Genomic DNA, 20,242 nt, shown 5'->3' with positions numbered 1-20,242 from the left:
TGCGATGCAGTGGATATTTGCCGTGACATCGCTCTACACCGCGCGTGGAAGCACTGACGTTTGGACCCCGCGACTCGTCGGCACGTGCCGCATGAAGGGCGCGAGCGGATTCAGATGGACGTTCTCCTGAAGGCGATAAAAAGGGCGTGAAGCCGCGTTTCTGCTCACATTTTTTCGCCGCTCTTCGCTGAGACATACGGGGCATCTCCCTGGCGGTGCTCGCAAGCGAGACCAGAGAGGAGGTCCTCCAGTGGCCAAGAGGCCGGAACTATTTCCACTCTCTGCCGCTTCGAGACCGGAAGCAGCCATCTTTTATTTGACGCATTGGTTCCAACCATGCTTTCCGCTGCGCAGCAGCAGCAACAGCTGCTTCAGTTTGACTGGCAGGCTCGAGGCCTGCAACAAGAGGAAGATCGGTCGTGCTGGTATGCCCAGCATCTCCAACAGCACCAGCTGGCTGCGCTAGACTCGCACGCTGTCCACGAAGCTCACCACGTCCAGAACGAATCGCAGACCTCTGGGGGGTCGAGTGTACATGCACCACCCTCGAGGAACGAGGCGCCGGCGGCTGCGCCAGCGTCGTCTTCTTCTCATGTGTCAGGCCAGCTGCAAGCAAGGCGCGATGGACTGACGACCCGAGCTGCCTCGTACCACGTTCAAGAAGACCAGGCAGACCCCCAGGCAGCACTCCGCGAGCAACGAAGACAAGAGATCCAGGCGCTCCATTTCCTCCAGTCTGCGGGAACCACGCCTTCCATGAGCCCGCAAGAGTTTCTCATGCGCCAGCAGATCTTCCAGCAGCAGCACCTGCACCACCTTCAGCATCTGCAGCAGGCGGCATTTCCGCACGCCCTCAATCCCTCTGCGCAGCCCCAGCACTCTCACCTCGCGTCGCATCTCGTCACGGCTCCAGGTGGAGCCGCGGAAAGTCCTCAGGTCTTTCTTCATCAAGGGTACGAGTCTTTCTCGCCTCCTCTCTCGCGCGGAAGTGGGGACGCCGGCGTTCAACCCCGAAGCGAGAATGACGCCAGGCCGTCGCACGAGCTGAGCCGTGACACTTCGCGGTCGACCGGCTACGGAGTCGGGAGCGAAGACTTTCGGGCGGCGTCCGGCGCCCCACTTCCGCAGGCGAGAGCCGGCCTGCGAGCCGCAGACGGTGCGGAGGCGCGAAGCACCCCGCCGTCGGACCGCGGATACCCGGAGACAGCCGCCGGCTCGCCCCTCAAGGAGGGCGATGCCTCTGCGGCTTCGGGGTGGAGTCCTTCTCAAGGCGCGTGTCAGTTGCGTCAGGCGTCCACAGCACCCTCCCCGTGCCGCTTTCCAGAAGATCCGCAGGCTCCTGGCAGTCTACACGGCGCACCAGCAAGTCTCGAGCCAACTCCCGGTGGCGGGTCAGACAGCGGCGCGACAGCCACGGCGGGCTCTGCGGCGTCCGACCACGCGTCGCTTTCGTACGCGACTGAGCCTGGGTCGTTCTCCGGCAGCGCCGCTTGCTTTCCTCCGGGCGGCAACGGTCCTCCGGGTCCCGCCAACCTCCTGTCGTTTGCCCACCCGCCCTCCGGTGTCTCGGCGGGGTATGGAAACCAGTTTCCGGCCTCGGGGCGGTTTCTGGTTGGAGGGTATCCGTCCCAAGCGCAAGGCTGTGGAGGGGGGTACGGTCCCCCCGGGTTCTTGACACAGTTTGGCGCGCACTACGCGAATCCCCACCTCATGCACCCCTTCCCGGCACCGCATGTGTCCCCTCACCAGCTGCCGCCCGCGTTCGCCCCCTCCCAACCCAGCAACGGGGCACAGATGGTCGATTTTTCGTACCCTGCGATTTCAGGCTCCGCCGCTTCGAATCTGCCGGCGAGCGGCGCCGTTCCAGCGGGCGACGTGCCGCATGCGTCGCCGTCCACCCAAGCTTTCCCCAGTCTCCACATGTCTCCGTCTCTCCACCATCCCTCTGCCTCGCATCTCCTCCCCGTGCCTGGCCCGTCGACGCCGACCAAGCGGTCGCCGAACCCGCTGGGGTATTCCTCCCGCCGAGGCTCGCAGAGGCGGCAAGGCCTCGCAGCGGCAGGGACGCCGTCGACCGCCTGCACGCCTCCGCCCTTCACCGCGGACTCGCTGCTCCTCTCGGCCTCCACGGGGCTTCCCTCGGAGGCCTCGTCGCTGTACTCGGGGAGCCGTCGGTCGTCCGCGCACTCCGCATTAGGCCGTGACTCGGCGGGGGTGGTCTCCGCCCAAGACCGGCTCTTCTTCGATGAAACGACGGGGACGTTCTCGATGGGCCACACTCCTGGCACCAGTCACTCGAGAAGGAGTTCCAAGACCGCAGCAAACTCGCGGGGCGAAATGCTGCCTCGCGCCCCTGGCATGGGGGTCGCCGTCGACTCGGGAAAAACCTTCGCCTGGCCCAGAAACTCGGCCGCGCCGCGATCTTCCCCCGGCGTCCACGCAGCCGCGGGCGGCGAAGGTGCGATGGTGGCGGGCTCCGACGGGGTGTCTTCGACAGCCACAGGGAAAAACGGAGCGGGGAAATCCACGCCCGCAGGAGGGGCCGGAAAGGAAAGCGGGGCCGGAGCAACCGGGAATCTCCGAGGACCCTACGCCGTATTCGCCACGCAAATTGCAGTCCCACCCCCGCCTGAACTCGAAGAAGCATGCCAGCGCCTTGCAGAGGTAAGTCCTGACAGCGAACGCTTGAAGGGGGGCGCCTTGACGGCCAGCTCTTGAGGTACTGAGGGCGCATCTCCACCCCACTTACACCCTGACGTATATATATATATATATATAAACGTACATGCATACACGTATATGTGTCGATATACAGATATAGTGTATAAGTACGCACAGAGAATCTCAAGGCGCACGTGAAGCGCTTGCGGTTTTGCGCGTGCAATTTGGTCCCGGGAATGTGTCAAATGCAGCGAAATCGAGGCCGGTTGCATAAGAATGTCCGTCAGTGTCCTGCGACGTTCAGCTGGCCAGCTGCATCCTGATTGGTAGTTTCTCTTTAGTCGATCAGGCACAGTCACACCGCCCCAGATAGATCCTGTATCGTTCCTCCCATTATAAGACGATACCGTTTCTGTGGCAGCTTCTGGTGCTGTGAAACGCGGCGCTCAAAGGGCGCGGAAATGGCCATTGCATGAGAGAGCCTTTCCTCCTCTCTAGTGTTCCAAGAACCCTGCAGGTGTCGATGCTGCGCTCAAAGTTGCCTTCTATCTACATATTTTCGTGACGGATGCTAACTGTCGACCGCACCGGTGCGGTCCGCCCGTCTCACTGGTGTCTGCTGTCGTCGCTTGTACACCTCAGTTCCACTCTGTCCCTTGGGTTTTCGTTCGTCAGCTGAAGGCGCAGCCTCTGATTCAGCAGTGGCTCGACAGTCGAGACGTAAGCTGGAGTTTCGCCTTCGCCCTCGTTTTCAACGCGCGACTGGCCGCCGGAAGCGTCAACGTCAACGTCCGATGGGCCCGCGAACCGACGGTCGTCGGCGGCGCCTTCCTGGTCGGAAAAGGCAAAACGTACAGCTGGCGGTGAGACCCAATATAGAAGCGCTCGGCGCATATAATCATACATACATAACATAGATACATACATAGATACATGCATACAGGCATCCATGCATACATTATATACATACATACATACATACATACATACATACATACATACATACATACATACATACATACATACATACGTATATGCATACATAACATAGATACATACCTGCATACATTTGCAAACAGCCCTACCTGCGTATTCACCCGTGCGTGTCTGGGGGAGTTCTTGGTGGGCAGAGAGGGAGGAGACCGTCCATTCTGATGGCGTCTGACAGAGGCTAAAGAGGGACACCAGTGGGCGGGAGCGAATCGGGGCTCTGCGCCGTCAGGCCCGCGAAACGCCTGGAGCACTCACGCAGGAGCGCGAGCATGCGCTTCTCTTCACTTTCGAGGAAGCAAAGTGCATGAGGTAGAGACGCTCTGCGTTCGTTCTCGGCGTTGCGCTCAGACGCGCCCCACAGGAGGCGAGCCCGCACATCATTCTGCAGTGCTTCGAGGCTGCATGCAAGGAAAGGCAGAAAACCTTTGGCCGTTCTCAGCACGTCGATGACTACTTGGCGGTTCTGAAAACCGACCTGGCGACGGGTAAGCAGGAGCGGCGAGAGGCAGGGTGAAAGAGGCGGCTTTTCGCAGGAAAACTCGGAGCGGCACGCACGTGACGAACTTGTGGGAACCGTTGTGTGCCTTGATATCGGTGCATATCACTGTGTCTTTGTCCTCCTGTCGCGTGTGTGTTTTTGAATGTCGGGAACTATCTCGGGACCCACGCGTTTCTGCAATCTTTTCCATGTACTTTTGTGTCTTGCATTTCTCCCCATTTCCCCTCCTTCTCCCTCACCTCTCTCTCTCGTTGTCGCCTTTTGGCCGCGCCCCCGCAGTCCCCGTTGCACCAACGAGCGCACGGGTGTGCAGTCGGTGATTCGGTCAGCTGTTGTACACGTGCAAGCATGCAAACCTTTCCGTTAATGCTTTCGTTCCGTGAGCCTGTGGTTCAGACTTCTTTCTCCTCGAGAGTCTCGCCCTACACGTTTCATGCGCGTCTCCGCCTTTTTCGCTTCTGGTTGCATGCGCTTGTTCCGCAGCGTGGCGATTGGACGCAGAGGGCCTGCAGCAGGCAGCAGATTCTCTGATCGCGCTGCACGGCCTGGACATTTTTTGTGGTTTGCCGGTGACCTCGAAGCAAGTGAAAGATCTCCTGTACTTTGATCCTCACGCCAACTGTTTTTCTCTCGCCCCCGAGAGCCCGCCTCTTCCGCCGCTGCACTGCTTTTTTCCTGGCCCGCAGGACGCGTCTTCGGCGTCTGACCTCCTGTTGGGGATAACGAAGGAAAGCGCAGCTTTAGCCGCGCCCGACAGCGTCCATTCTTCGGCTCCGCCTTCGCCTTCGGGGGATCTACCCTCCGCCTTTGGCATGCGGTGTACGTACACCTTCCGCTGCCCGGCGCCCGACTGTCTGGGCCTTCTCTACACTCTGAACCGCGTTCGGCTCTTCTGCTTGAATGCCAAGTTGAGGTCCTCAGCCTCCGGTCCTTCCAGCGATGTCCTGGAAACGAGCACAGGGTTCGACAGCTCGACGGGGAGCGTGTGTAACCGGCCTTCTTTCTCGATCCGCGAGGGCGCCCGGGGCGTATCTCCGTCCCTTTCCTCGGGCTTGGCCAACGGTGGCGGGTGTCCCCCTGGCGCCGTCCATGCGCCCGCCGATTTCTCGGCCGACGTCTCCCACGTGCCTTATCCGAATGCTTCCTTCCCGCGCGCAGCCTACGACGCTGCAGTGCCAGGAAGTGGCTACGGAGGCAAGGATGACGACGCGTTTCTCCCCTCTGCGTTCGCTTCCGGAATGAACGGCGCTGGCCCGCGGGAGCTCGAAGGGGCCGATCCCGAGCCACGGAAGGAGAAAGGCTTCGAGCTCGCCGCCTTCGCCCCCGCTGAGGCGTCGCTGTCCTACGGGTCGTCGCCGCGCGGCAGAACGGTCAAGTCGCCGCGCTCACCAGTGGGATGTGCGCTCTACGAGAGACTGGTGCAGGGCGCATCTTCGCCGAGTGCCGGTGAGCCCCGCCGAGGCGCGCCGGGAAACGTCCCGGGGGATGTCTCCGGGGCGCTCCGCGACGAACCCCACGAGACCGGAGACCGCCCTTTGCTCTCCGGCGTCGGAGGCCCGAAGCGCGACGCGGGCGCGGCCGGCGGCGAGCCGCCGGATTCGGAGCACCAAGACGAAGAGGCGGCGAGGATTGCCCCCCCCGAGGCGGGATCCGGGCAGAGCGGCGCGCGAGCTGAGGACGAGAAGGAAGGCGTGTCGCCCAGACTCGCCAGTGGAGTGGGACAGGGCAACCGCGGCGACGCTCGCGAGGCCTTCTGTGGAGCGGAAACGGACGGATGCCCGACGGCTCACATCGAGCGCGAAGCCGTCGAAGCTCCGCCGGGGCTGTTGGAGTTCGGAGAGAACGCGCCGTCGATTGAGGGCGCGGAAAGACACGACAGTGCACTTCCCGACGAGGCAAAGGGTGGAGCTTATCCAGGATCGTCTCGGCCGGCACGGCGGTCTGCCTCGCGAGGGTACGCGAAGGTGAAGAAGCGGAGACGCCCGCTCCTCGCGGCCTCGCGAAGGAAAGCCGTTCACCTCTCGTGTGTCTCCGACGAGGCCCAAGAGGCGTCGCTTCAGGACGAGGGCGAAGACCGAGAAAAGGACGACGACTCCGAGCAGTCGTCGCAGCTGGGTGCGGTCGCGATTGCCGGGGGACCAGCCTCGACTCTCCGCGCGGCGCACCCCGCGTTTGCCTCAGCGAGTCTCGAGGAGCCGTGCAGTGGCCGCAAACTGGACTGCAGCGCGGCCTGGATGGCGGAGGAGCGGGCCGACCGGCACTTGGAGGCGTTTTTCTCGGCGTGTGTCGACGAGCGCCCGCGCCGCGGCGAGGCGAGCGAGGACGAGAAGGCAGAGGACAGAGCGGGGTCGCAGCCGAGCGCCCCGCCGTCTCCAAAGAGGCAGAAGAGGGGAGCAGAGGCACTGGCAAGGGTGAACGAGGGCGAGGCCGAAGCGGGGGAAGAGCGCTGCCCCGCGCCTCGTGATCCCCAGGAGAAACCGCGCAGCGAGAAGCGTCTGCGGGACGGAAGTCTCGGCGAGGGCGAAGACGCGTCAGACGGCAGGCACACTCTCGAGCGGGTCGAGGAAGAGCGAGAAGACGCAGAGAGTGAGGAGAGCTTGTCCCCCGGTTCCGGGTCGGGGGCGAAGCGCGGAAGGCGAGGCTCTCCGGCAGGTGACTCGGGGACCGCAGACGAGGGGCTGTTCTTTGAGGGGAGAGAAAGTCACGCAGAGGCGGCGAATGCGTTCAGGGAGCTCCGGGCACTGGCCGACGACGAGAAGGGGGCTGAGGAGAACACAGGCCTCCGCTTTCTGGACGACCCGAACACGCCGAGCCTGTCGCCGACGGACCCAGCGTCCCGGGGCGGGTCGCGCGTCGGAGACGAGGACGAAGAGAAGGGCGGAGAAGAGGGAAAGACCGACGGCCGAAGGAGACGCGACGGTCGGGCGAGAAGGACGCGGCGGTAGATACGCGCGAGAAAAGGCGCGCGTGCAAAAGGCCCCAGGCCCAGGGGCCGACGCGAGGATGTGTGCAGAAAAGGAATCCCGTTATGCTCCCCGCCGGAAAACACATGAGATGACGTGGGAGCAGAAGGGAGATGTCAGCGGACAGAGGTGGAGATGAGACAGTTCAACCGTCTACGGCCGGGGAACTGGATCGCGTATGAAGAGACGCCGCCAAGCGAGCGGCTCAATCCGGGGTCTAGGCTCTTCGTCGCAGCCGGCCTTGGAGGTGCCCCGAAGGCAGCCAGGGGATGAATGGGAAGCATTGGAGGGGGCACGGTTGCAAGATCAAAAGAGAGGCAACGATGGGACAGGGCGATTTCGTTGGAAAAGAGGTGAAGGCGAGTCGCGTTCGCCTTCTTCCCCACGACCCGAGCACGCGGAACGACGCAAGGCGGGGCCTCGAAGAGGGCGAGAGTGTGTGTTGTTCCCGCGGGAGGTGCCGACAAACGAGTGGCAGTTGACACGTGCAGACTCCCGACAGAACTCGGCACGAACGACACAAAGCTAAAGAAGGGTGGTTTTCACGTTTTTTCTGCTCTCTCTGCCTGCGCTTTTTCTCCGCCTTTCGGGGTGCGTCTCGCACGAAGAAATGGCCACGGTACTCCACGGTTGGTATGCACATCCCGCAGTCGACCGATTCGCCTCTACCGGGGCTGCCATCGCTCTCTTCTCCCGTGCCTCTCTGCGTTACCGACATCCTTCGTGAGAGGGGCTTTTCGTTCCAAGTTCTTCGAGGACGCCGACGGCCCTAGAGAACCTTCATTTTTCTCCCCCGAGATTTTTTTCCACGTCCTTTGAGAACACGAACACTACGGGATGAGGGGGATGAGGAGGACGAGACGGATTTTCAGGGTTGGGGAGTCCCTGACTGTTTCGTTGTGACAGGGAAGCGTCCAAGTTCTCGCTTCCGCTTGTTTGCGCCGACGAGACACCGAAGGTAGACGGGCTATGTCTGCGTGACGCGAAGCAGCGAGGAACTGACAGAGTCCGGTTGCTGGTGTCGTCGGAGTGGAGGGGAAAGGACGAGAATCACTTTGTTTTTCTCGCTTTTTGTGCACAGACTCCACGCGTTGCTGGCGGGGGTCCGAACAAACGGGGCGGAGCGGCCTGGCTGCGCCAGGCAGCCGGGGGAGACAGTCGACGAGGCAGCTAGCGTGTGTCAGGCTGTCCCCTGTGTCTCTGAAAAGAATCCGTAAACATTCAGGCGATTTTGCGCTTCCTTCGCCCGCGCGTGCGTCGAGATCGACAACGCACCGCTGGCGAGCAGAGAGGGTTGCCTGTGGTTGGGTGTACGGAGGTGGACGCGTGCACAGGAAAGCCCCCGCATCCTCCTTTTTCCGTTCTTCCGTATGTGTGGCCGAACCATGGTTGCGACTGTTCCGCCACCTCAAACAGCTGCGTGAGGGTTTGAATGCTGAGGAAGAAGATTTCACAGAAAAAAAACAGTTCACAGAAACGAAAGCCTCCACCTTTCCAGAGGCGCTGAACACTTTCACACAGCTTCAAGAAACCACGCAGCGCACACACCGGCACAACTCGATATATATATATATATATATACATATACATACAAACTTTACATATATTCCACATCGGTTATGTTCTATAGGCGTAATATATAGATTACTGTTATCACTCGTATTAACAGCGAGAGAAACCTACGACTCAGATGCTAGTATGATTAGTTCCATGGTACTGGGAGTGATAATCTCTGAGACAGGGTTATTTATAAGCTTTTTCTGGGGACTATACGCGCATCTAAAGATATAGGCAGCTAGAAGTACGACAGATATGTGCAGAGCTCGTACGTTCAGAATCCCGCCGTCGCGCGCGTACGCACTTTGGAGTTCCTTGCACTGCCGAAGAGACGACAGAGATGACAGGCGCAGATGAAGAAGCAGGTACGAAGCTCTGTTCCACGGAACCACCGCGCTGTATTTCCACTGAGGCGGATTTGAGTTCACAGAGTCGACCGTTCCGGCGTTTTGACAGAAATGCTGTGTCGTGCGCATCGTCGCTAGCGCGGCACTGGCTATCGAGTCGGGGTTCCTGCGCCGTGACTAGGAACGTCTCTGGGGTTGCTACCGTTCGTGCGACGCTTTTGCAAGGCGCATTTTCCGTGACTGGGCGAAAGCCCGTGGCTCGGGAGGTTTGCGCGGGCGGGATGTTCGAGGACTTCGAGAGGCCGTCGGTCCCCACACACTGCTTTCGTTCTCTGCGGTCCTAAAGCATTGTTCGTTCGCCGAAGCCAAAAGTGGTGGGGTGCCGTGTCCTCCCACGGTTGAGTTTATTACACAGTTTCGTTTGTACGTGTAGGATCTGGACGACCCATGAAGGTTCTAGAGCGCCTTCCTAAAACGGAAAAATGTTGAATACAACGCCGCCGCCCAGTCCTCTCTACTGGTCTCCCTCTCTACGTTCATCCCCTCTCTAAAGGACTACTACAGGAGTGTGCTCTGGCTTTCCTGGACGTCATTGATGCCTCGCAGTCTGAGGCGGGGACTTCTCTGGTCTGCCAGCTGGTGCGAGGAAGACTCTGCGCTACGAAAAATAGATTTTCAACCGAGCGATTCGTTCGTTTCCGTTTCTCAGCACTAAGTCTAATCCGGTTTCGAAGCCGAATGCGATCGCAGAAAAAGGACCAAAGAGTCGGTCCCAGGAAGCAGGGACGGAGAAGCTGTTGCGACTGGCCGGAAGGCGTGAGACGAGGGGAACACAACGCTCTCCAACGTTCACCGAACTGCACAGATCGGAGAGGAGAGAGGAGCGACCGTCCCGCCTTCGCCAAGCAACCGGCTCAGACGCACGCACACATGGCTGGCGAACCGAGCGCTCACATTTCGGCAAACGAGACAGCGGAGAAGCCAACCGGGAGGCTCTAGTCGTCGTCCCCCCCACGGACAGTCACCGTCGTGTCGTACTGTTCAATCATTCCTGGCACCTGAAAACGAAAACGTACACAACGAGCGTTCGAAATCGATCTCCCCCACGAACCAGACCCCAGACTCACTTTTCATGTGCACACCGAGCTACATACATCCCCATGTACATACACTCTTCATAAACCCTCAGCCACACTACATATATATATATATATATATATATATATATATATATATATATATGAACACCTGCCTAGAAGCGCGATGCAAATAAATTCGACGTGTCCCTTCACCTGCTATTATAGGTGCGCCTCTCTGGAACTTTGTGCGATAGAGGCAACCGAGACCGGAGCATCCGAGTTTTTCCCCGTTTCTCTGCGCGTGAGGAGTTTACCTGCATGCGGCGTTGCCGGTCGAGCTCTCTAGCTCTTGCAAGAGCCTCCTCGCGTTCGGCCTCGAAGAGAGGATCATTGTCTCCGGCGAATTCCTGAAAAACGTCCAGACACCGCGATCACTCGCGCGTTCTGCCCTCGGCCCACACAACCGCCTCGGCGTTTTTTTCTCAAGAAAATGCACGGGCGTGTGTCTGCTCTATTTGTCGGGCGACCTTCCGGGATTTTTTTCTGACACAGACGCCGGCCCACCCGCGCGCCTGCGCAAACCCCGACCGCAAAGGAACTCGGGCGAAAGTGCATCGGCTAGAAAGCTACGAACCTTGAGAGAGATGAGGAAGTCGCGCATGTGCTGCTGAAACCGAGTCGGCTTCGGATCTCGACAGTAGTTGAACAGGTCTACAACGAAGGCTTCGACTTGCTTTTGGTTCACCGTCTGAAAGCTCCGACTGAGAAGGTCGATCAAACTTTGCCTAAAAACAACATCGCCGTCACCGCCATGGGTTCCCCGAAACGAGCGAAGAAAAGGCGAGAGCACGCGGGGTACTGCGTCCCCACTGCGCCGCACGCGACCGACACGGCGTTGACTCGAGTGAAAAGCTGTCTTGTTTTGTAGGCTTTCAAGCGCACGCGTTGAACCAAACGGGAAGGTGAACAGAAATCGCGAGGTAAAAAAAAGGCCAAGACTGGCGTACACGTCGACACATCGACGAAAGACGACAAACCGGCCGGCCTGCAGCTATGCACGCATGCACGCCGCCCGCGATACAGAGATTTATATATATATATATATATATATGTATATACATATATACATATATACATATATATATATATACATATATACATATATATATATATACATATATATATATACATATATACATATATATATACATATATATATATACATATAGCGCGGCTGAATACGGGGATGCGCGAAACTGTATGCTTAGATGTTCCAGTGGAGGCTGGGGTTTGGAGTGCACATGGAATCCGTTTTCTCTGAAGAGGCGAAACACTGGGCTTACATGACATTCTCTCGGGTGAGGCCGTTGGCCGGGTTCTGAACGACGCCGAACTCGACGATGCGAACTAGGTGCATGAAAATCAGAGTTTGATATTTGAACCCTGAGCGATGAAGGGTGTCCGTGAGAACCAAGAGTGTCTCCTTCATTAAACTGAAATAAAACAAATTGCAGAAGTCCGATAAAACCTGCAGAGAACGGAACATCCACACGCGAAACACACGCCAGTGAGGAGTGCGGAGGCGCCACCAACAGGCTTTCTTCTCCCAAAAGCTAAAGACACGCACACCGGCTCTTCATCCCCTGTCAAAAAAAGAGCACCAGAAGAACAGCTGAACCGCCAGCAGTCACGGTTGTGCGAACCTTCTTGCAACAAAGCGAAACAGACGAAAACCGCGAAAAGAAAACGGGAGTGCACTTGGCGTGAAGAAACGATCAAAGATGGCAGTTTTTCTAACCCGGCTGTCCTGACCGACAGTACGGGGCGAGGGAGACAACGCATCCTGAGAGCGACGCGGAGCCGGCTTCACCAATGCGAAAGAGCCGCATCCGCGAGTCTCGAGAGCGCAAACCTTCACAGAGTGGAGTTGTAACGGTTCTCGAGGTTCGGAGGGTATGTGAAGACACGGGTCCCACGCACGAATGCGCGCACCGAGTGTCGATACACCTGGGGAAGGATAACCTTCTGGGTTGAGACTCCAAAATGCAAGAACCGTTGCGACAGAAGAAAAACACGCGCAACGCGATCGTACCTCGCGTTTGTCGTTGATGAGTTTCAAGAGGAACTCATAGGTCACCTGCAATCCTTGTTCGGCGACAGACGGATGCTCGTGTTTGAACGCCCAGACTGAACGCACAAACAGTGCGGCCATGAAGATGCGGTGTACATACGCAAATAAAAAGATGCAGGCACATGGATACATGCATATGGAAAAAGAGACACATACGACCGCACACCCGCAGGAAAAGCATTCCTAGATATATATATATATATATATATATATATATACATCTATATTGATAGAAGCTTTGTACTATGTGTGTATGTATAAATATAGGTTTATATACCTTTTGGTAGAATGCACGCTCTCTATTCGAGGAAGGAAGCGGAAAAAAAGTAAAAAGATTTGCCCGGGGAGGTCCTTGACCGTAGATGCAGGAAATCAGATGGGCGTCCCCGAATACGCACGTGATACACATGTAGATATATATATATATATATATATATATCTGGCTACATATTTGTGGATGTAGACTGTGTGAAAACGCACAGATGTGTACGGGCTTGTGAGAGCGGCCGTTTGTGGGGCTGATCGTTTTGGTGTCTTTGCATCTGAGGCCGTGAACAGACTCACCAAGAGACTCCACGTAGGCTTTCAGCTGGTGCGGCGGGAGGGCGAAAAGGCCATCGAAGCAGTGCTGATTGCAAACCTTCAGGAGCTCGTAGAATTTCTCGCGGTGGTCTGGGTAGCTGAAGAAACCCGTGCAAGCACAAACGAGGGCGCATGCAACAAAGATGAGAGCGTCTCATCTTTGTTGCATGCGGTGCACTTCGCAGGCCCGAACAAAGAGTGGGGACGAAACACGCAGAAAGAAAGCCGAGAGAAGGTTACAGAGAAGACAAACAGAAGCGAGAACACGAAGTGCGGTAGGGGAAGAAACGGAAAAGTGTGTGACGAATCACAACGGAGACGTGTGGCCTTTGAGAGCGAAAAAAGGTCACACGTTTTTCTGCGCCCAGTCGGTTTCTCTGTCCCTCCAACCACGGCACCAGAGAAGACCGCGGAAGCCTTGGGGCGTCTCCGCGAATTCCCGAAAAGAAACGCAGAGAGGTTCGAAGAGAGACGCGTGCGCGCGCAGGAGAGAGATTCTTCTTCGAGCTGACCTCTGGAAATCCGTCTTGATCATATCCAGGGTGGAGTCGAAGACGAACTCGAAAATGACAGGAAGCACCTAAAAACCACACATCGCGCGCACAGCCCTCGCAAATCGAAGAACGAGACGCAAGGCAGGGGAAAGGACGCACAGAGACGAAAAGAAAACGGCGGCGAGGGCGAGGCAAGGGAAGAGGGGGGAGGAAACCTGACGCCTCGAGAAGAGAGATCTCTACAAAACGGGAAGTCCAGAGAAGTAAAAATGGAAAGCCAGAGGATAAGCGGTACGAACAGACGAGCGTGAGAGGGAGGCGAAAACCGCGAAACTGAGGGGAACAACGCGAAAGAAGGCAGGGGGAAACACGGAACCTTTTGCTGCATGCGCGTACCAAAATTAAAGACAGAGAAGAGGCATGCCCCGCTCTTCGCAGGCGCAAAGAGGCATCCCCCCCTTTTTATGAGAGTTACACACCCATGTTCTTTAGGCTTGCTGTACGTCACGACTCCGAACTCGTGACACATATAACGTGGAAGGTTGTGCCATTCGCGGCGACTTGTCAGGCACGTGAACTCTAGGTTTTCCGATCTCGAAATTCTGAACGGCCGTTCACGGTGCGCCGACACCCGGACCACTGCGAGTCCGAATGCGCAGCTCGAGACGCCTTGTCCTAGATGCTTCAAAAGACAAGCGAAGCCTGGAACCCACCGGAGAAATGTTGGAGTCAAGACGCGCCATCAGCACGGAGAGCAAAGTTAGCACCTCGCAGTCCCGCGTATCGGGGATGTTGTTCCTACACAGAGACAGATGGTGTTAATAGGCATTTCGTGCTTTTAAGTGTAATGTTAAAAAACATGGAAACCGATGCGCGGGAAAGCACTCTGACGCCACTGTCTTCTTGGAAAACCGGTCGGCCATCACCAGGTGTCGCTCAACATAGGCGGCAAAAACAGCACAAAAAATCTCTCAAAAAATTCGAAAGACGAGGAAAGACAAACGTCCACACCCAACATCCACACAGCTACACAAAAACGACTCACACGTAAACAGATCCAAGACGCGTGTACAGCTGGAGATACATGCTTATACGTCTGCCGGTGCGTAGGCATATCTACACGTGTGCACATGCACACACCTATAGATAGAGAGATGGGCACAGATCAAGACACAGATATAGATACATCGGCGAAGACAGAGATAGATGAGTGTAAATAGGGGTGTGCATGTGAAGTGACTTCGGGTCGAGGGTCTGTGTGGGTGTCCCTTACTTGTAGTCCGACAAGACAGGTTGCAAGAGGTCTCCGATGAGTTTTTCTGCAATTTCTTTTCGGCAGTTTGCGCCTTCTTGCGCGGCTGTGTCCACGAAAGTCTCCACCAGATGCAGTGTCTCTCTCTTGTAGAGATGCAGTGCCTTGATCTCGCTGTGCTTGATTCGAGATGGGCCACACCGCTGGACCTCTTGGAGAATTCGCTGACTGTACAGGCCGTACACTTGAATCATTTCCTGGTAGATCACCATCAGCTGGGGAGTGAATGCAGCGCCTGTCGCTCTAAAGGAGACATGTGGAGAAAAAAAGTGGAGGCGACGTCCAGGGAGCGACGCGCGAACGCCGGAGAAACCGTAAATTGCCGGTGACGATTCACAAACGTACGACGGCCCCCACCCGAGGAGACACCCCCGCAGATACCGCCATCCACCAGGCACGCAGCAACAACATGCGCATCTTTATAAACACAAGGAGAGATGCTTATACATACATACATATATATACATATATATATATGCACATCTACATCCACATACATATCATCTACATATATATCATCTACATATATATCATCTACATATATATATATATATATATATATATAGGTAGACGCATGAACGTGGGGTCAGCTCCTTTGGAAAATCTGCCCCTGGTCTGCGAGTGAAACGGCCACCACGGAGACACCCGCGGGGTGTATCACCATCTGGAAATCGCCACCACACCTGCACATGTGGCCTTTTATCCCTCCGTTCCTCAATCACGTGTTTCCTTATCTGCACACGCACCGTTGTGCGTCCACACATACACGAGAACACATAACTGCCGTGTGGCCAGTTTGCGTCGAACGCAAGCATCGAATCGACTCCAATACCTAAATATATATATATATATATACATATATACATGTATATATATTGTACGTGTGTATGTGTAGGTCTAGGAAAGTGAGGTTATTGCTAGGGCGCACTGATGCGCGCGATGTGCCTGGGGGAGGAAGCGCAAGGCTGAAGCGCGTACTTTGCGACCCGTTGGTTTAGCCGGAGAATGTTGACCAGGCGTTTCGAGACGTCCAAGGAGTAGAGAACCTGGTCTGGGTTCGCCTTCGCGGCCTCCATGATTTGCTTCCAGGTCGTGTTGCACTGCTGCATGAGGCCCATGATGCACTCGTTCTTCAACGAATCCGCTGCAGGAACGGAGGGGAATCGAAGCGCCGCAAAAACTCGAGAACGTTTACAGTCGCACCTTGTGACAACCTGCGTACTCGCCCCTTTTCCCTCGCATCTGACACCGTACAGACATGTGTAGAGATATAGATGTACAGCTGTACAGAGATACGCAAACGCACAAGAACATGCGTACATTTGTTTATGTGCTCATTTACGTCGGTGTCTGAATGTAGTGTCAGGGACAGGATATGTGTTTCGTGTAGTCGGATACGTTCATTCAACTCTGTGTAAGTCGCGGGAAGCAAAAGAGAGATGCGTAATTCCAAGCACCTCTGATGCCTGCACTTTCGATTTTCAAGTTTTCCTTTTAACCCTTGTGACGCCGATTCAAAAAACTGCATCGCCTTGGAGACTTTCCTCAAACGGAACAGTGGCGACTTACACGTCGCAGACACAACCCACGCGACGGCCTCGAAGAAGAGAAGGTTTTGCTTTTCATCCAGAACCTCTGTCTCCTTCGTGTGTTTCTCGATAATCTCCATGACGAACGGTTTCGGCTCTTCTGAAAAGCACAGCAAACATCGCAAATGATCACTCATGCACACAGCTCCAGACAGAGACGCCGGAGGCACAAGCCTTCGAGCACCAAGTTCCACTTTTCTTTCCTCGAATTCCAGCAGAGACGCAGTGTCGAACCAAAAAACTCTAGAGACATCCATACGGAGCATAAATCCATGAAGTACATTTACCCACTTACCTATACGATCAGATATGAGAGATGCATATGGACATATATACATATATATATGATGAATGTGCATCTATACATACATATATATATATATATATATATTCATATGCTGATACATATATACATACATATGGATAGATGGATTGAGATGGCGATTGAGAACCAGAGAGATGCGAATTTCCACGCTTTTCCCTTGATTTTTCGGGAGACATCTGTATGTTTTTGACGCCGGCACGGTACGGAGGTCAAGTAAAAGGACTCCAGTTACGCGAGCGCCCGCTTCCAAGTTCTGTATGTCTGCTGCGCGCTGGCCCACTGGACTGCCAAAGGCAGCTGAAAGTGTTTGGACGAATCCTCAGACCGGCGCACATGCGTGGCTCTCCACCTCAGTTTCCAACATCCGATGGGGCCCTGCCTGACGGAGAGAGAGACAACCGCGGGGGAAAACAACCGACCTTGGCGCGAAGCAGCCATCGCCTGTTTGCATTTCTGGGCAACCTTGAGGAAGGTTTCGCAGGCCATGTCTTGGACGCCGGGAAACGTCTCGTGCATGAACTCGAACAGCTTGTAGACGACGGTTTTGAGGAATTTCCAGTGCGCCTTCAGAAACCGCGGGTACTGTCCTACGACGTACATGATATTGCTCGCCACAATCTGCGAAGGCACGCGAAAGAGACGAGAAAACGGGAAGACGTCGCCGCGTATATTTCCCCCAAGAAGCTCTGGGTGCCGCGCACAAGAAGTGACACGTTTGCTGCTTCCTACATGCAGAAGCGTGAATCCTTTTCACAGGACTTGCGTGTCCAGAACCTCCCGCACGCAGGCTCGCCACACTCAGACGTGCATTTGGGACCACCGCCCTGCGCGTCGGGCAAGGGAAGACAGTTGTCTCTCCGAGGCAGAGTCGAGATAGAAGTCACGCCCAACGAAAGACTCCTCGGAAAACTGAAGACGCGTAGTTGGCGTCTGGGAAGAGCGAGGGCGAACCCCGTAAGGCTCCGGAGGGTTTCTGGCGCATGCAGTTTCGCGCCATTCGGCTCTTGCTGGTGCAACTGTGAGGAACCAGGCCATCGTGCGCAGCTGGATAGAGCACTCGACTGTTTTTCGGGCCTTTCAAGTTGTTTTTAAAGCCGACTGCGCATCTACGCGAGAAGCGGTGAGCACCTTCATCCAGATGAATCTCCAGCTTGGAAACACACACGTCCCATTCCAGGAATAAACAGGCGAAACCCAGAGGCAATCCTTCGGAGTCACAAACCGCCTGTTGAATCCAGCGGCCAACGGGCGAGCAGCAAAACTCTCTCTTCTCCCCTCGTGCTGACTCGCAGGCTGAGAAGATCAAGAAGACTACTAAGACTGGCAGTCAGGTTGAGAATCAGACGAAGAACTGGAAGGAGACTCACAGCCTTGTCGTCTTTGCCTTTCATGAGTTCACAGAGATTGAGCAGATTCCGAATGACTTGGACGAGGAAACGCCGCTCGATGTCTTCGCGCATCGCGCCGCTGATGGAGCCGATGGAGTAGCAGAGTCTGTTGAGGGCCGTAGGGTTCCAACCACCCAGCTGCACGGGAGCCTGCATGCACTGGACCAGCGCGGAGACGCGAGCGACAGCGGATTCAGCCCAAGGTGAAACGATACAGGGAGACAAGGGGAAGCCGCAAAGAGACAACGCCGACTCCACGGGAACGGGGAGAAGAAGTGGAGAGCAAAAAGAAGGGGTTCACATGCGACTCTGACGGTTGGTGTCCGAGGCCGTGGCGAGGCCGAGGCTCTGCTTTGGAAAGGCACTAGAGCAAGCACGGAAATCCAAATCCTAGTTCCTTCGGCCGTCCACAGCGGCGTCTCTCTCCGTGAGCGACGGCAGCGCGCGAAGACCACCGGGGAGAGTCAGACGAGCGGGTTTTTTTCTGACAACGCGAAGCAGGCGATGAAAACCCAAGAGAAAAAAGAGAAACGAGGCCGAACTCGCAAGAGAGAACCTCAGGTTGTGTCGACGTGCAAAGGTCTCGATCGCAAAAATCCGCGGCACGCACAGGCCCCCAGCGTATCCCGAGAGAACAGCGCAAGGATCGGCAAGTCGCGAAGAACGAAGCAAGAAGAGAGGGGGACGCCAGAAAGGCTCTCACCTCGGTGTTCAAAGTCTCGAGCATGATCGCCTCTGTCTCCTCTTGGCCCAGATTGGTGAGAAGAACTTGCGTGCACCGCATCGTGTTGTACAACGCGACTTCAGCTGCAAAGTATGCAAACCGCCAAACTTTTCCGCTTTTCTCTCCAGCAAGAAACGGCATTCACGCATTCTCTTCCAATCTATACTGTTCACACACGTCCTCATTTCCCATTGTACACAGAAACTCACACACAGGAAAGGCATCAACACGCATTTATATCTCTTCATATATATATATATATATATATATATATATGTACTGATTTCCCTTTACATATGTGCAGGTATATCTCTATACATGGATATACATATGTATATATATGTATTATATTGGACAGGAGCGTGGCGTTTAAATACGAGAATAGGTAAGATGCGAAACAGAGAAACGGTGGTCTTTCAGCTGAAGATTTGTTTTGTTGAAAAGCATCTTGAGCTCCCTGCATACCGGTGTCGACTTCGTGGTCGCGAGTAACCTCGCCGGTCTCCTGGTCGAACTGTATGTACACCTCCTGAGGCTTCGCCATCTTCCGGATCATCACTTTCCGAACCTCGTTCAAGACGCCCGAGTACATTTTGACGCGCCACGAGAGTTCTGAAGAGCTGCACGGGAGGCGCAGTGCGTCAATCCCACTTACACCGCCTGCCGGATCAGAGCCTGCAGCAAGGAAAAAAAAACTTCTACGCGCGGTATGGGGTATCTACACCTGCAGGGTTGGTAGAACCCCTTAAATGTGAGACCAGTTGGAAAACGACGACAGGAAACCTAGGAAAGGCACAAACCGTTTCACCTCTCGACCGTCGTGAGAACGCTCCACGCTGTCCCAGAACAAAGCTGTCACACCTAGACTTGTGCGTTGGTGTCTGTGCGACAGACTTTTCCACGAATCTGCGTTGTGCAGAGACCACTGAAACGAGCGTCGCGCGCGCGAAAAGAAACTCACTTGACGGCATGGAAAGCATCAACGGGGGCTGCGATGCGCCGTTGTTCTGTCGCTGCAAACAAAAGCGAAGCCGCGTTTTTCAACACTCTCCTGAAAAGTCTTCGATGGCGGCGCAAACGGGGTGCGGACACGCCACCGCGGAGCGGAGGCAGCCCTCGCGAGCTCAGAAAAAACGTCTCGTGTCTAAACAGATCTGCACGTTCGGATGCAAGATACATACTCGTACAGATGCAAGTGCGCTGAACAGCGTGGGAAAAAGGTCTGTCGCCCTGTCGACGGCGACTGTTGTTGGAAGAGAGAAGTCGCCGGTGTCTCGCTTTACCTTGAGGACTTCGTGGACTTCATTAAGGAGTTTTTCCGCGAAGGAGAACCAAAAGTCGAGGCAAATCTGGAAGGTTTCGTCGTGCTGCAAATCGGTCATCGCGGCGACCTGTTGGAGCATCTGGACACATGCTTGTCCGTTCCGCTCCTTGTCCAGAGGCTCCGCAATGTTCTCGCGGTGGTTCTTCAGAAAGGCTACAGAAACACGAGAGATGCGAGAGAGACATGGGGAGACGCGAGAGTTTTCACTTCGACGCGTGGGATGTCCACAGTCGTGGGCGAGTGTCTGAACAGAGCACTTCCCCCCCCCCCCCCC

General features: G+C 55.8%; 2 protein-coding genes across 2 annotated transcripts in view; one reads left to right on the top strand and one right to left on the bottom strand.

Moving 5' to 3' along the window:
- Window positions 1-336: 336 nt before the first annotated feature.
- NCLIV_065700 (conserved hypothetical protein) lies at window positions 337-7,098 on the top strand (the record flags this gene model as incomplete). The annotated part of the gene is made up of 4 exons (XM_003886121.1): window positions 337-2,664; window positions 3,304-3,524; window positions 4,003-4,139; window positions 4,637-7,098. The coding sequence occupies 4 exons, from the start codon at window positions 337-339 to the stop codon at window positions 7,096-7,098; spliced, it is 5,148 nt and encodes a 1,715-aa protein (XP_003886170.1).
- Window positions 7,099-10,015: 2,917 nt separating this feature from the next.
- The window catches only part of NCLIV_065690 (hypothetical protein), a gene marked incomplete at both ends in the record, with an annotated part of 14,056 nt that continues 3,829 nt past the window's right edge, over window positions 10,016-20,242 (bottom strand). The window contains 17 exons of the mRNA XM_003886120.1: window positions 10,016-10,078; window positions 10,414-10,506; window positions 10,734-10,860; window positions 11,443-11,627; window positions 12,192-12,286; window positions 12,795-12,910; window positions 13,325-13,392; window positions 14,020-14,104; window positions 14,580-14,861; window positions 15,597-15,762; window positions 16,188-16,307; window positions 16,952-17,150; window positions 17,900-18,079; window positions 18,624-18,727; window positions 19,110-19,319; window positions 19,606-19,657; window positions 19,928-20,121. Of these exons, the coding sequence (XP_003886169.1) occupies window positions 10,016-10,078; window positions 10,414-10,506; window positions 10,734-10,860; window positions 11,443-11,627; window positions 12,192-12,286; window positions 12,795-12,910; window positions 13,325-13,392; window positions 14,020-14,104; window positions 14,580-14,861; window positions 15,597-15,762; window positions 16,188-16,307; window positions 16,952-17,150; window positions 17,900-18,079; window positions 18,624-18,727; window positions 19,110-19,319; window positions 19,606-19,657; window positions 19,928-20,121 (2,339 nt within the window). The remainder of the gene's footprint in view (window positions 10,079-10,413; window positions 10,507-10,733; window positions 10,861-11,442; window positions 11,628-12,191; window positions 12,287-12,794; window positions 12,911-13,324; window positions 13,393-14,019; window positions 14,105-14,579; window positions 14,862-15,596; window positions 15,763-16,187; window positions 16,308-16,951; window positions 17,151-17,899; window positions 18,080-18,623; window positions 18,728-19,109; window positions 19,320-19,605; window positions 19,658-19,927; window positions 20,122-20,242) is intronic.

Source organism: Neospora caninum, chromosome XII (genome assembly GCF_000208865.1).
Source record: "Neospora caninum Liverpool complete genome, chromosome XII".
Taxonomy (NCBI): Eukaryota; Apicomplexa; class Conoidasida; order Eucoccidiorida; family Sarcocystidae; genus Neospora; species Neospora caninum.
This window is presented reverse-complemented; position numbering and strand designations above follow the sequence as displayed.